The sequence below is a fragment of the Vipera berus genome (assembly GCF_964194415.1).
Source record: "Vipera berus genome assembly, chromosome: 3".
NCBI lineage: Eukaryota > Metazoa > Chordata > Lepidosauria > Squamata > Viperidae > Vipera > Vipera berus.
Window position 1 is genome coordinate 218,234,050 of NC_138204.1, and position 15,512 is coordinate 218,249,561.

Consider the following 15,512-nt stretch of genomic DNA (forward strand, 5'->3'; position numbering starts at 1 on the left):
GATAAGGGTGGCGAAGTGGTTTGACCTCGCCTCCCTTATCGCAGCGAGATAAGACCTAGTATAGGTTCTTAGTCGCAATCGGTCGGATTCGGATCGGCTGGATCTCCAACCGCTCTCTAGGCCCCGTCTCCGACGCTTCATCTCCCGGAGCTCCGCGGAGAACCATGGAGCTCGACGGGATCTGCACCGGGTCAGGGGCCGCAGGGGTACAACTCGGTCAAGAGCCTCAGTGGCTGCCCTTTCCCAGGCTTCCACTAAGGCGTCTGCCGAGCTGTGAGCAAGGGAGGCAGGTGGGGACTCCAGCGCCGCCTGGAACCTCTGGGGATCCATTAAGCGTCTGGGGCGGTACCATTTGATAGGTTTTGCCACGTTTTGCCACGGCGGGGGGTGGCAAAACGGAAGACCAGCCGCAGGAGATGATGATCGGTCCATGACAGGGGCATAACAATTGCGGAGCCCCCACCAAGGTCATCTAACCACCGTCCAGATAAGAAAACTAGGTCAAGGGTGTGGCCTCCCTCATGAGTCAGTGCCGAAATTACTTGCGTCAGGTCCATGGCCGTCATGGAAGCCATGAACTCCCGAGCCAACTCAGATGATCCTCCCAGAGATGGTAGATTGAAGTCCCCCAAAACTATAAGTTTCGGGAACTCAATCACCAACCCAGAGAGGACATCGAGAAGCTCAGGCAGGGCTGCTGCTGCGTGACTAGGCGAAAGGTACACCAGCAGCAAGCCCAACTGCGCACCAGGGCCGCATCTCAAAAAGAGAGACTCACACCCGACTATCTGGGGAACAGTGGCCTCCCGCGGGCACAAGGTCTCCCTCATAACCACAGCCACTCCCCCACCCCTACCCTGAGCCTGAGGCCGGTGTAGCACCCGGAAACCTGGTGGGCAAAGATCAACCAGAGGAATACCGCCCTCTGGGCCCAACCAAGTTTCCGTGATGCAAGCCAGGTCCACCTGCTCACCCTCGACCAAGTCACGGACGAGAAGAGCTTTGTTAGCGACAGACCTGGCATTCAAGTACACCAGCCGGAGCTCAGGAGGCTGCACATCCTCACTCCCGGGACCTCGGGGCGGAGCCAGAGGGTCGGAGTGCCTCACCGCTTGTAAGCAGCGGAGAGACCTTCCCTGAGATCGATACGGCCCTCTGTTCCTCCACCTGCTGCCATTCCCTAACGTCGTGGGAATGGGTAATCCCACGACCAGCCCTGGAGCCCCAGAAGCAACCGACCCCCGCTCCTCCCCCCCGCGATCCGCCTCGGCACTGGCCTGAACAGAGGTTGTTGGACTGCCCCCAACCAAAAGAAGTACCCTCCCTCCTCCCTAACCCCCGAAAAAATTTCGACAAAAAACTAACCAGGGGCCTCTTGTTAGGTTTACGTCGGAGGCCCCTACCCGTGCCCAGCCATCTCTCAGGGTCCCAATAAGTGGGCCCTTCGTCGAGATTGTACGCGGCTAGAAAGGCGGGTCGCCCCCAGGAAGGGGGAGCACCCCTGAGGGCGAGCAAGTCCGTGGAGGAATACCTAAGATAAGGCATAAGAGCAGTCCAGATGCAGGCAGTCCATAGTCAGTAAGGAGGGTCTAAGCAGAGGGCAAATAGGTGTCCCGACCCTCCACCCAGCCACTGCCACTCGGCTGGGTGCACCCCCAGGACAGGCCAACCACCGTCCTCTCACGACGGTCGCAAGGCCTATTCCTGGGGGGGTGGTCTGAAGCACCCACCCTGGGTATAGCATGTCCCCTAGAGCTCTCACCTCTAGGGGCAGCAAATGTAAGTTCAAGCCACCCTCTCACGGTGGCTAATACCCAGGGAACTCTGAATCCTTTGGGGATGATATGTGGGTGACAATAAGCAATAGTCCGAAGGCAGAAGTATAGTAGTATAATAATCCATCGTAGTATGCCATCATAGTCTGCACTGCTAAACAGCCGGGTCCTCCGTTGCTCTGCCGTTCCAGAAGATTGTTCATGGCCACAACTCCATGGGCCCTCAGTTCTGCAGTCATTGGGGCCTTCCAAATTGTGGTCTACAGAGTCTAACTCCCTTAGGTCCATTGATTTCCCCCGCGCCCCGTCAAAATCCATTGGCACCGACCGGATCACAACAGGTGCCACGGAGAGCATAGGTCTTTCAAGGGACCGCTGGGCTCCATTGGGATCCACCGGAATTAACCGGCAAACCCAGGAACCTTCGGGGCCACCAGCAACAGTGAAGGTGCCAGGCCATCTGGAACCAGCAAAGCAAACAGGGGAGAAGACAAGTCGAGTGCAACACCACCGCTGAGCCACCAAGGCCGCTACCACTGCCGGAGCGCCGCTGCAGACGCTGCCGCCATTGCTGCCGCCACCAGGACGCCGCCGGAACCAAAAACGATCCAGCCATTCCCGCCGCCGATGGAAAATGGGCCGAAAAGGCCCAGACGGGAGCGGGCGAACGGTCGGGCGAACGATCGAGCGAGCAAACGGTCTAAAAAGAGCGGGCCAAAAGGCAGCAATCGATAACAAAGGCGGCCTAGAGCGGCCCGGGAGCAACGCCGCCGCCGTCGCCGTCGCCATCGAAGTGAGCCGAAAGCGCCGTCGCCGCCACAGCCGAAGGCAGACCGAGCCGACCACAGAAGCGGCCCGAGACGGCCCAAAAACGCCTCCGCCGAGACCGCCAACAGCCAGGAACCATCCGAAGACGCCGGCTCCGCCACTGCCGAAAACGCCGCCGCCGGCCGCCGAAAACACCAAACGCCGCCAGAAACGGCCCGGAAAACACCCAAAGCAGTGGGAAGATGCCACAAACATCCAGTCCGGCAAAGCAGCAGCCCAGCATTGTCCAGCTGCCTAGCTCGTTGCCATCACTATCACCCCAACACAGAGGGTATGAACACCCCTGGGGGGCTCCTGGGACGCCTGGTTTCTGGGACTTGCAGAGCTCAGCCTAACAGGTCCGCCTGCACGTCCGCCATCTTGAAAAATATCCACATGGTATAGAAACCTTTTAAGAGGTTAGTATAGGTGGTACCTTGCTCAATAGTAGTAACTGTGAGAGGGATCTCGGAGTCTTAGTAGACAATCACTTCAATATGAGCCAGCAGTGTGCTGCAGCTGCCAAAAAAGCCAACACAGTGCTAGGCTGCATTAACAGAGGGATAGAGTCAAGATCAAGTGAAGTACTAATACCACTTTACAATACCTTGGTAAGGCCACACCTGGAACACTGCATCCAGTTTTGGTCACCACGATGTAAAAAAGATGTCGAGACTCTAGAAAGGGTACAGAGAAGAGCAACAAAGATGATTAGGGGGCTGGAGGCTAAAACATATAGGGAACGGTTGCTGGAATTGGGTATGTGTAGTTTAATGAAGAGAAGGGTGAGGGGTGACATGATAGCAGTGTTCCAATATCTCAGGGGCTGCCCCAAAGAAGAGGGAGCCAAGCTATTCTCCAAAGCACCTGAAAGCAGGACAAGGAGCAACGGATGGAAACTAATCAAGGAGAGAAGCAACCTAGAACTAAGGAGAAACTTCCTGACAGTTAGAACAACTAACCAGTGGAACAACCTGCCTCCAGAGGTGGTGAATGCTCCAACAGTGGAGGTTTTAAAGAAGAGACTGGACAGCCATTTGCCTGAAATGATATAAGGTTTCCTGCCTGAGCAGGGGGTTGGACTAGATGACCTCCAAGGTCCCTTCCAACTTTATTATGATGATGATGATGATGATGATGATGATGATGTCAGGAAAAACAATGGAAGTTGGCCAGAAGAGAGAAAGCACACCCCGCAAAAGTTGAGAGGTGAAAGCCAGAAAGACAAAGATCTCAAGAAGAAATTTAACAATTTCACAGAGTTGTTAAAAAAAAACCGCACTGCTACAGTGACATCTGTAAAAAATAATGAAGGTGGAAGGAGGTTCCAGCTCCAGATACATTTGTTAATAGATGCTGATAGGCAGTAACAGACTTAAAGAACATCGAACAGGGCTGGAAGGAGTGTGTTCAAATTTTGTATAGCACACATCTCAACATCTGAAATATTTCACAAAATATTCCCTTCTTACAAGAGCCCCTGAAAGATGAAGTTACATTAGCAGTCTGGTAATTACCAAGTTGTAGGGACGCGGTGGCTCAGTGGGTTAGAACGCTGAGCCTGTCGATCAGAAGGTCGGCAGTTTGGCGGGTCGAATCCCGAGTGCCGCGTAGCAGAGTGAGCGCCTGTTACTCGTCCCAGCTTCTGCCAACCTAGCAGTTCAAAAGCACATAAAAATGCAAGTAGAAAAATAGGGACCACTCCGGTGGGAAGGTAACAGCGTTCCGTGCGCCTTTGGCGTCCAGTCATGCCGGCCACATGACCACGGAGACGTCCTCGGACAAGCGCTGGCTCTTCGGCTTTGAAACGGAGATGGGCACCGGCCCCTAGAGTCGGAAACGACTAGCACGCATGTGCGGGGGAACCTTTACCTTTACCTTTAATTACCAAGTTAGATGACTACAAAAAATATGGAATATCCCTAGAAATAACACAACTAACAGAAGGAGAATATGGGCACATTCTAGTCTGTGTTGCATCTCATTGGCCCCAAGAAACTCCCACAGGAGGTGAGAAACCACGATCCAGCATAGACAGGCTCCAAGGTCAGCAAAGGAATAACACAGAAGATGGAGCTAACAGGCTGGGAAGAGACGCTGGATGTCTTCCAGCCCCCTGCTTCAGCAGGAGACCCTATGCTACTGTGGACAAAGGATTGTCCACTCTCTTCCACGATGGAGCATCCGCCGATGGCTAGCCATTCCACTACCTCAGTGGTAGTGAACCTATGGCATGCGTGCCAGAGGTGGCACTCAGCCCTCTCTGTGGGCATGTGTGCCATGTCCCACAAATGGCAACCGTCCCTTTTCAGCCAGCCGCCCAAGGTCCCACGTGGCCAGATGCATCCCAGCATGGCTGGTTTGCCTCCCCGTCCCGTCCCGTCCCTCCTAGCCTCGTATGCTCTCCTTTTCCCGGGCATGACCCACTGCGTTGCCTCCTCAGCTGTTGGCCAACTGTCCAGCTCAGAGGCGGCTTCTCTGAACTGCTGGCAGTGGGCTGCGGAGCCCCAGGAGCCAGCAGGCTGTGGCTGCTGTCGGACACCATCAGCCCCCATGCGCTCTCTGGCCTCTGTGTGCGGGGGCTGATGGTGTCAGGCAGCAGCTGCCCCGGCCCCTGCCTCGCCTTACCCTGTGGCAATGGCACCGCCGCCCTGCCTCGCCTTGCTTCATCCCGCAGGACGAGCCTCCTGCCCATCGCCCCACCTGCCAGAGACCCCCTGGATCTCTCCCAACCCTGCCCGGCCCCCACAAGCGTCCCTCCCCACGAGCAACATTGAGGTGACCATGCCCACTTTGGCCACACCCACCCAGTCTGCCATGACCACCACAGCCATGCCCACCCAGTGGGCCAGGTCCCCCCTGGCACCCGGCAATAAGTAAGTGGGGTTTGGGTTGCAGTTTGGGCACTTGATCTCTAAAAGGTTCACCAGCACTGCACTAGCGGATTGTTTTCACCGTGAGGAAATGTCTCCCTAGTTCTTGGATCTTTGGTGATCTCCTAGCCGTGACTTCTCGTCCTGTTGACAGGAGCCCCTCTTCTCTGGGGCAGCCCCACAAGGGCTGGAAGACAGCTGTCCCGTCGGCCCTAATGCTTCTGTTGGATAGGCCAGACATACCGAGTTCCCTTAACCGCTCAGCATACAGTTTAACCTCCAGAGTCCTCTTTCTCTTTGTCTCTCTTCTCTGTCCTCTTTCTGCGGCCTCTTTTTCCCACCGTGGTGATCAGAACTGAATGCCGTACGCCAGGTGTGGCTTCACTCGTGCCATGTGGAGAAGGCTGCTGTCACGGCTTCCTGCGGTCGCGATGCTTAGGACGGCATTGGCTTTTCTGGGAAGCTGCAGCCCCCCTGCTGCTAAGGAGACCTGGATCCTTCTCGGTGCTACTGCTGATGGGCCAAGGGCCGCCGCCTCTGTGCCTGTGCATTTGGCTTTCCCTGCCTTACTTTCCTCACCACATCGCACTGGATAAGGCTCACTGCTCAAGTCGGTCAAGATCCTTCTGAATCTTGAGTCTGACTTCTAAAGCAGTTGTGACCAAGCCGGGGGCCTTGGACAGCTAGTAATGCAGCCCTACAAGACTGTAAACTTTGAACGTTTTTATGTGATTTTATGTTATAAAACTATATGATATATATTATGTGTATGGCTTAAGACAATTCCTCTTCGCTTAAATGCATCCCAGGCCAGCCAAAAGGTTGGGCACCCGTCATCTAAAGTGTTGGCAATTCCCCCCCCCCCCCAGCTTGGTGTCATCTGCATATTTGACGAGTTCCCCTCCTCTGCCCTCACCTAGATCATTTAGGACAATGTTCAAGATAACTGGGCCCAGGGCAGAACCTTGAGGGACCCCTCTGCATGCTTCCCTCCGTGTAGATGTCCCTCCAGGTAGGACCACATGTGGAGTGCAGCTGGCCAGCCAGTTGTGGATCCATCTGGTGGTGATGCTGGGTGAAAGAGAGCTGTATTCGGCCCACAGGGGAAACTGGCTTGGCAGTGGACATTTGATAACTAGTTGTCCAGCTGGCTTCGGGCCTTTCTAATGGAGCCAAGTCCAGCCATCATCTTACTGTCTTCTCTGCTAGGGAAGTTTGTCGAATGCTTAGTTCAGGAGTGTCAAACTGCCGACCTGCAGGCTGGTTGCATCATACAGATGCCGCGCCCACCCCAGCTCCAGCAATATGAAAAAAGTTGCAACATGTCGCAACACATCACGTGGCTTAGTTGAAGCCAAGGTGCGGGTTAAGGTGAGAAATTTTTTGCTGGTTTAGAAACAGCATACGGTAAGGTACATGGGCTTAAATTACAAATATTGTAAATGAATACAGGTGGCCCTTGACTTGTGACCAGCTGCTTAGTAACCGCTTGAAGTTATAACGGATCCCCCCCAAAAGACCCCCAGATTTGAAGTTCTCACCCCGGTCACGTGATCACAGTTTTGGTACTTGGCAACAGGCCCCCATTTATGGCTGTTTGCCGCGTTCCATAATCAGGGGACCGTGGTTTACAACATTTTTGCTGGAAACCAGAATTTACTTCTGGTTCTCACAAAAAATGCTCCGTGGTTTAACAACGTCAGCATTTGCTTTATGATTGCCAAAAAATGTAAAATTGCCCGTGGTCACGTGACCCACTTTTTGACTTGCCTGCTCAGTCCGAGTCATAAGTCAAAGATTACCTGCATGGAGTTTGAAGCTGGTGGCTAAATAAGAGCAGCGTGTGATGAAACACCCAGTAAGTAGAGGAAGCAATTGCTGTGACTGAGGCTAGCCGTTTGGTGGTTCTGCGAAGCAGTCCCAGGGTGAAAACCCACATGGCTGCATTTTACCTCAGCTTCCCTTTGCCTTGCGGCAGCCTCTCTAAACAGCCAGGTCAGCCCAAGTGAGTGGGAGGTGGCAGCTCTTTTCCCTCAGTCTCCCAGCTGCTGAGGTGATTAGCAAAGAGAGAATGGAGGCCCGTGTTGACATTGGTTGGAGAGAAGGGGATTCCCAGAGAGTAAGCAGGTGGGCCATGAGGAGTGTGCCTCAGATGGAAAGCAGGGTTTGCTGGGGCCGGCTGCCCGTGGTGTGGAACTGACCAGGATCTCGCCAGGGAGGATAATGGAGGCCCACCGAGCTCAGCTTTTTAACCCGCAGTTGTCACTTTTTACGGACAAGCGAGGAAAAAGAGCTCAAGAAAGCAATCTCTCCGCTCTGTGTGGAAAGAGAGAGGGAGAATGCCACAAATGCTGTGGGAATTGGTTGTGAAGTAACTTTTTTATGACCATTGTAACTGAACAGTTGTTGTCTGAGGTAGTCACTAAGCAAGGAGGACTTGTAGTTCAGCATTGAGCATGGAATAAGATACGGGTGTTGGTTCCCTTGGTTGTTCCGCGTATAATTTTGTTCCGCGGCACAAAAGTTTCTTAAATGTGTAAGAAACTTTTGTGCCGTAGGAGCAGGTGGGGCGGGGACACAAATGTGTGTGTCTACTTGGATAGTGTGGAGGGGGAGGTCAGAAGTGACCTACAGTGAATGCTAGCTGGAAGATTGTACGACAAGCGGTATGGAACTATAAAAAAACAACAGGGCAGAGGCCAAGCCAGTGGTGCTTAGCAAGGAAGGTTGCAGATTGATGAGCCAATGCTGGATCAGGCTCTTTGCAAGTGGCTCCCCAAAGACACCCCCCCGCCACCGCTGTTCCCCCCAGTCTGCGCAGAGAGCAAGCGGCCCCCGAGGGGAGGGGGGGCGCTTGGAGGGGGAGGCTGGCCAGGCTTTCTCTCGGCCCCAGCAAGCAGCCCCTCCCTCTCTGCCCGCAGCCTTTCTTCCGACTCCTGAACCTGCGCAGGCTGGGCCTGAGTGACAATGAGATCCAGCGCCTTCCTCCCGAGGTGGCCAACTTCATGCAGCTGGTGGAGCTGGACATCTCCCGCAACGGTGGGTAAGGGGCCCTCGTGCCTGGCGGGCGGGGGGAGACGGCTGCCCACCCGGCCTATGCGCATCTGGGGACCGAAGTGGAGGCTCTCGCGGCTGTGGTCACTCTTCCTGTCCTTTATGCTGGGGGGAGACGCACGCGGGAGTGGGGAGCAGGGCTGGCTTGGCTCTGAGCTCCCTCGCTGACTCCTGCCCGCCTTTGGGCTGCTCTGCTCCAGACATTCCGGAGATTCCCGAGAGCATCAAGTTCTGCAAGTCCCTGGAGATTGCAGACTTCAGTGGAAACCCCTTGTCCAGGTAGGAGAGAAGTGGCCGTCTGGGGGCGCCTGCCTGTCCTTCCGCTGCCTGGAGGCTCTGCTCCGCAGGGGCTTTGGGGCAGCTGTACGCGGGATCTGTTGGAGGGGCAGAGCCGGGGGGGGAGTAGGGCGGCAGAGGGCCCTGGGAGAGGCTGAAGTGCCAAACCCGGCCAGCTCCTTCCCCTCTGGGGTTTTGAGAGCCCCAAAGGCCAGTTGCCCCGAGGGGCTCCACCTGCCCGGCTCCGTGCACCCCTGCGGTGCCCTCCAGGCTCTCCCTGCTTCTCTTCCAGGCTCCCCGAGGGCTTCACCCAGCTGCGCAACCTGGGCCACCTGGCCTTGAACGACGTCTCCTTGCAGAGCCTGCCCAACGACATTGGCAAGTGAGTTTGTGCCTGGCGTGGTGGGGGGGCGGCGGGGGGCAGGGCCCACTCTTCTGCTCAAGCCCAGCCTTCCTTTCTCCCCCAGCTTGGCAAACCTGGTGACCTTGGAGCTCCGTGAGAATCTGCTGAAGTGCCTCCCGGCGTGAGTGCCCATTTGTCCCTGCCCCGGCGGAGGGGCCCTAGAGGAGCCCGGCGGAGGTGGGGCGCAGCTCCTGTGCTCCCAACGCCCCTGACCTTTCCCCTCTGCCTTACAGTTCGCTCTCCTTCCTTGTCAAACTAGAGCAGCTGGACCTCGGGGGCAACGACCTGGAAGTGTTGGTAAGGGAGGCTCGAGGGGGGAGACCCACCCGTCTTTTCCCGGCCAGCCCCTCGCCCTGCACCCCCAGCCTCGCCCACTGGCTGCACGGCCCCTTCTCACCCGAGCCCATGGCAGTGCTCTTTGCCCCGGATCCTGAGTGGGGATGGCCTGCCCCTGCCTCAGTCTGCTCTCTCGGCAGGCCCCTCAAGGGCTGGGTTTGAGGGCCCTGGGGGGAGGCGGCCCCCGGGAGGGTGTTTGCCAAGGAGAGTGATGTTGTGCTCCTCTCGTTCACAGCCAGACACCCTGGGCGCCCTGCCAAACCTGCGTGAGCTCTGGCTGGACAGGAACCAGCTCTCCTGCCTGCCCCCGGTAAGTGTTTCCGCCCCCCTCCCGCGCCTTGCTCTTCCTGTGTGGCGGCCTTGGCCATGGCCTCGGGTGCCTCTGGCAGGCACACACACACACACACTCCCCCCACCCCCGGTGGCTGCAAGGGGGGAAGCCTGTGCTGTGGTGGGGGACTCAGGGCTGAGGCTGTGGCAAACCCAGATGGAAGACGCAGAGCAGAGGCTTCGTTAGAAATGAAGAAACTGCTGGAGCAGGAAGCTCCTCAGCAGGGACAGTAAAGCAGGCCGGGCTCCCGCCGGTGTCCGAGGGCCCCTCGCTGCTCTCTCTTTCCCACCAAGGACAGGGATGGAGCTGCTGGGGGGGACGTGGCTCTGAATTTGAAGAAGGCCCCAAGGGGTGGGGTGACACTGCTTCCGGAGGCTGTTCCTGAGAGTCCAGTGGATGGAGAACTGGGGGCAAAGAGGCCGGGGGGCTCTGGAGCGAAGGCCTTTCCGGTCACCCTTGCCAAGGTCTCACTGGCCACGCGAGCTGGGCATGCCCTGCGCCCGGCTCCTCCGGGACAGTTGGGCATAAGGCTGGACATCTGCAGTTGTCCCTCAAAGCTGGATATAAACTAGGGGGATAAATGGTGGTCCTGGGACACTGTTGCTATGGGAACTGCCCGTCCACCCATGATGCTGGCCAGAGAGAGTTGTGGAGCCGGGGGTAGAGTGACACCCCTTTGAACAGCAGGTCTAGGTGACCTTCGGATGGAAAAGGGAGCCCCAGAGGGGTCTGCCCAGAGGCAGCATCGTCATGAAGAAGGAGGGATCTCCCTCACCTTCAGGTGGGTGTCCCGACAGAGGGCTTTTCTCCAGGATCTGAATTTATGGTGCCCACCACAGTCCAGCTGCCAAGAGAGGCTGGTAGCTTGGCCTCAGTCCCAGGGAGTGCCTGGAAACGGGTCCAGGAATTGCTTGGACCCAGCGAAGGCCGCAGTCTTGCGTTCAGCAAAGGTGTCGGGATGATTGCCAGGAGGAAAGGAAGGCTTCGCGCCCAACTCCAAAAGAGCAAGTGCCAAAACGTAGCCTTTTGTTTTAAAACAAAGTTTGCTAAAGGGGGCGGGAGGCCTCCGAAAGGCTTTGAGCCAGAGCTTCCCCTCTCAAGGCTCAAACCCCCAAAATGCACTAAGGTAGAAGCTTGTCCATCCCAGGGATAAAACACCCAGACGCAAACTGAACACCGTGACGTATGCAGCACAATGTATATTAAACGTTTTTTCCTGAGGCACCCGGTCTACCCAATTGCCAATGTGAGCCATGTGCAGATTTGTACTTCGGGGAAACGAAACAACCACTTCACAAACGCCTGGCGCAACACAGAACAAGCCCATCAGGACCAGAGTCCGCAGTCCATCTGCATTTAAAGGACGTCCACAATTTGGACAGAGAGGACGCTGGTTTGAAAGAAGGGTCAAAGAGGCCATCTATTTCTAAATTGAACACCCCTCAAGAGAGGGGAGGGGGAAGGATATGGCAGCATCTATCTCCAGTCTACCACACGGTCCTTTCAGCAGTCCCAAGAAGGCTCCACACCCATTTGCACCCCTCAGGTGACTCTGAAGACACAGATAAGCCTCCAGGTAGCTTTAAGGGCTGGCTAAAAGAAGGCAAATGTCCGGCTGTCTGCAGGAGTATAAATCTTTCCATTCCCCAACCATCCAGTCAGAGCTGAAGATGCTTCTTTGATGGGAAGCGAAAGGTCTTCAGAGAAAAACAAGTCCAGTTGCCTCGTGAAAAAAGCACCTTTGGGACATCCATGACCTGGATGACTGAGAATCTCCGGAGACATAACTGGGGAGGGGTTATAATAATGAAAATAATAAAGTTGGAAGCTACCATGGAGGTCCTCTAGTCCAACCCCCCGCTCAGGCAGGAAACCCTATACCATTTCAGACAAATGGATGTCCAGTCTCTTCTTAAAAGCTTCCAGTGATGGAGCATCCACAGCTTAACTTGGTCAGCGTTGCTCAGGGGAAACCTTTGGCTCCCCCTCCCCTCACCTGCAGGGCAGACAAGCAGCCCAGTGGTCTCTTTGGTCCGGATAAAGCAGGGCAGGGGGCTGTCCCTGCCCCAGAGGGCGACTCGGAGGGGGTTTCGGTCCACGCTCAAGTTGCCAGCCCCAGCCTAGCCTAGGCAGGGGACCAGCTTGCAACTGCAGAAGAGAAGAGAAGAGAAGGCACGTGGGGCGCAGCCTGGGCCTGAGCAGCCTTCAGATCGGGGAGGGCGGGTGGGGCCGGGCCGGAGGATAAGCATGGAAACTGGGCTGTTGCTTGGTGGATTTTGCACTGAGGAGCAACTGAGCACCGGGCTTCCCGGAGCCGCCTTGGTGTGGGGAGACTCCGTCCGGTCGAGAGGAGGTCAGCCCCCTCCCCCTCTGTCTGTCAAAAAAGGTTCTGCCTGAAGCGTAGTCCCGGTCCAGTAATCCATGCCCCATCCGTGGTACAAGGGGAGGAACCCGGAGCCAAGGACAGGTGGCTCTGGACTTAAAACAAGGGAAGTTTGTGAGGAGGAGCAGACTGGAGAAAGGGAAATTCTGAGCTGTGCCCACGTTTGCCCAGAATTGCCCGTGCCACATGAAACCAAACTGGAGAAAAGCTGGGCTTCTGCTGACGTCAGCCTTTGCTCCGAGCTTTGTTGTCAGGGTGTGCGTGTGTGTGTGTCCATAGTCTCCAGGGGCAAATGGAGGGGCACGATGGAAGCGATTGCGCTCTGCACCCCGACTTCCAAGCCCGGGTGACGACACTCCCCCACCAGGCTGCTGGGCAGTGCAGGGTGAGGCCCGGGAGACCAGAAGAAGGAAAGGACTCAAGGGGCAGCTTCAGAGGATGTCAGAAGCGTCCCAGCTGCCTCCCATACTGGTCTTTCCAGAGTTGCCCGGCAAGGCCCTCGTGCTCAGCCGCGTGGTGGGCACCTGGCGTCTGCCACAGGGATCAGAGGTGGCAGGTTGAGCCCCATCTACCTGGCTTGGGTCCGGGATATTTGAGGGAACACCTCCTGGCACCTCCTGCCAGCATCAAGTTCCCTTCGTCCAGTGCGCTCACACAGGGAGGGTCTTCTCAGGGTGCCGCCGGTAAAAGATTGCCGGCGGATAACACCCAGGGGAGGGCCTTCTCTGTGGGTGCACCTGCCCTCTGGAACCAGCTGCCCGTGGAGCTTAGGACCGCCCCTGACCTTCGTTCATTCCGCCGGGATCTGAAGACCTGGCTCTTTGAGCTTTCCGGCCCAGGCTGAGAATTTTTAACTGGGGTTTTTATTTTAAGGGATAATTTAATCTTTTTAATTGTTTTTTAACTTTTGTATTTTGTACTGTTTGGATTTTAAATACCCTGTAAACCGCCCTGAGTCCTTCAGGAAAGGGCGGTATATAAATTTAATAAAATAAAATAAAATACCTGGGCAGGGTGTTGGCCTGCTGCTCTCCGTGGCTCTTCCTGAGCCCTTTAGAAAATGGAGATGCCGAAGTGGGGCGCGTAATGGGGGTGCATAGGCTTTTTCCAACACAGAGCTGGAACTGGTGGCTCTACCAGCAGAATTCTTGCCCCCGGGTCAGCGTTTGATTTGATGGGGCCTGGCCTCGGGCCGTAGGGCAGGCGGCCCACGCTGCAAGAGTCAGAAGTGTTGCTTGTATCCGCCTAGCAGCGGGCCCCCCCGAAGCTTCCTTGTGGGATTGTTTGGGGCGTCCACGTGTTCAGTGTGGGAGGAATGAAGGGGGCCAGTTGAGCCCTGAGGAGGAGCCCCTTGGTGTGCCGGGTCCAGCGCAAAGAGGCTGGAGTGCAGCAGAGCAGCCATCCGAGCCGGCCTGCCTCCTTCCCTCTCGGCAGGAGCTGGGCAATCTGCGCCGGCTGGTCTGCCTGGACGTCTCCGAGAACAAGGTGGAGCAGCTGCCCGAGGAGATTAGCGGGTTGGTGGTGCTGACGGACCTGCTTCTGTCACAGAACCTGCTGGAGATGATTCCCGACGGCATTGGTGAGTGTGGCCATGCTTGCGGAGACCCTTGGGAGGGGTCTTCAGAAAGAAGGAAGCCGTCCCGCAATGGTATCGGCTTTGGCTTTGAAATCTGCTTTTTGTTTCTCCTAGTTCTAATTTCTGGAGTTGGGAGGACCTTCTTTGAGAACTCGTTCCTTAGTACAGAATTTTGGGAAACACAGCTTTGCTGGGGGGGAGGCGAAAAAAGTTCTTGATTGGGAAAAGAGCGTCATAAAACCAAAGCCTTTCAAGCTTTCGTTATAAAGCTAAAAGTCTTATTGCTTTTGTTAGTACCATTTGTCTATACTGCGCTTTCCCGCTAAGGGGGCATAAGAAGCTTAAGTGCCAGCACGAGAGCATAAAAGCATGGTTGTGGCTTTTGTTCAAGGTCTTCTGTCCTCTGATGCCCAGGTGGGCGCCTGCCTCCCCTTGAGACGAGCGCTGGGGAAGGGCTGCTCCAACAGACGCCCAGGCAGCTTCCGGTTCCTCTGCCTCTCTCGTTAAGCCCCTTGAACCTGCTGCTCAGAACAGAACAGAGCGGGAAGGGGCCTTGGAGGGAGGTCTTCAGGCAGGAAAGCCTATATGATGGTGCCACGTTTCTGAGAGAGCTAAAATCCCCAGAGAGATTGTAATCGCCTCCCGCAGGATCCAGCCTGGAGCGGCCCTGGCTGCACAGGGTCATCTAGTCTCTCTCGACCTTTGCCCAGGCCAGCTGAAGCAGCTCTCCATCCTGAAGGTGGACCAGAACCGTCTCACAGAGGTGACCGAAGGCATCGGGGACTGTGCAAACCTGTCGGAGCTCATCCTCACCGAGAACCTGCTACAGGTGGGCATGCAAGTTGGCTCTGCCTGCTGCGGTTTAGGCAGCCGCTCTCCAGGTGAGCTCGCTGATCTGCCAAGGGTGGCGGTCTTATGCCTCCACCCCCGGATGCTCTTTTCTCAGACCCTCCCCAGATCTCTGGGGAAGCTCACCAAGCTGACCAACCTCAATGTGGACCGGAATCGCCTGACGTTCCTTCCTGCAGAAATCGGGGGCTGCAGTAGCCTGAATGTGCTCTCTCTTCGAGACAACCGCCTGGAATTGCTGCCCCCGGAGCTTGCTAGCACCACTGAGCTGCACGTCCTGGACGTAGCAGGCAACCGGTACGGCTGGGGTGGGGAGAGGGGGCAGGAGGGAAGAAAGTCCAGGCTTGCTTCAGAACTGGTGCCCTGGGCCAGCAGGGCACCCCTTAGCACCCCTCATTGTGCGTCTCTGCCTGGAAATGGCTAGAGGTTGCCCGTCTTATGTGGGCTCTGCGTTTTTGCCAGTTCCTGAGCGGCTTTTCGCAACCACGACTCGGATGACGTGCCGCTTAGCGGTATGAAAACATAAAACGTATTGATTTCAGGTTTAGAACAAAACAGCCCATCTCCTCATCTGAAATTAAATCAGTGAGCAAATGTCTCAATGGCAATGAGCACGTCTCCCAGCCTGGATGTAAATAAGAGACGCATGTAAGCTGTACAGGTAGTCCTCGGCTTAGCGACTGTTCCACAACTGTTCAGAATTCTGACGGCGCTGAGCAAAGAGAATTCAAACCCCTTCTGAAGTTCCCGCCGTTGCAGCGTCCCTTTGGCCCCGTGATAAAAATTCGGGCGCTTCGCAGCACACCTGCCCTTAAAGCTGCCGGAACGCTGCAAGTCTCCCCACACCGC

General features: G+C 56.1%; 1 protein-coding gene across 3 annotated transcripts in view; it reads left to right on the top strand.

Annotated features, from left to right (window-relative positions):
* SCRIB (scribble planar cell polarity protein) overlaps positions 1 to 15,512 on the top strand; it is a 57,168-nt gene that overhangs the window by 14,911 nt on the left and 26,745 nt on the right. For all 3 annotated transcript variants that reach the window (XM_081325018.1, XM_081325019.1, XM_081325020.1), the window contains exons 2-10: positions 8,377 to 8,494; positions 8,710 to 8,788; positions 9,078 to 9,167; positions 9,253 to 9,309; positions 9,422 to 9,485; positions 9,760 to 9,834; positions 13,673 to 13,817; positions 14,525 to 14,643; positions 14,761 to 14,960. In XM_081325018.1, the coding sequence (XP_081181144.1) occupies positions 8,377 to 8,494; positions 8,710 to 8,788; positions 9,078 to 9,167; positions 9,253 to 9,309; positions 9,422 to 9,485; positions 9,760 to 9,834; positions 13,673 to 13,817; positions 14,525 to 14,643; positions 14,761 to 14,960 (947 nt within the window). The remainder of the gene's footprint in view (positions 1 to 8,376; positions 8,495 to 8,709; positions 8,789 to 9,077; positions 9,168 to 9,252; positions 9,310 to 9,421; positions 9,486 to 9,759; positions 9,835 to 13,672; positions 13,818 to 14,524; positions 14,644 to 14,760; positions 14,961 to 15,512) is intronic.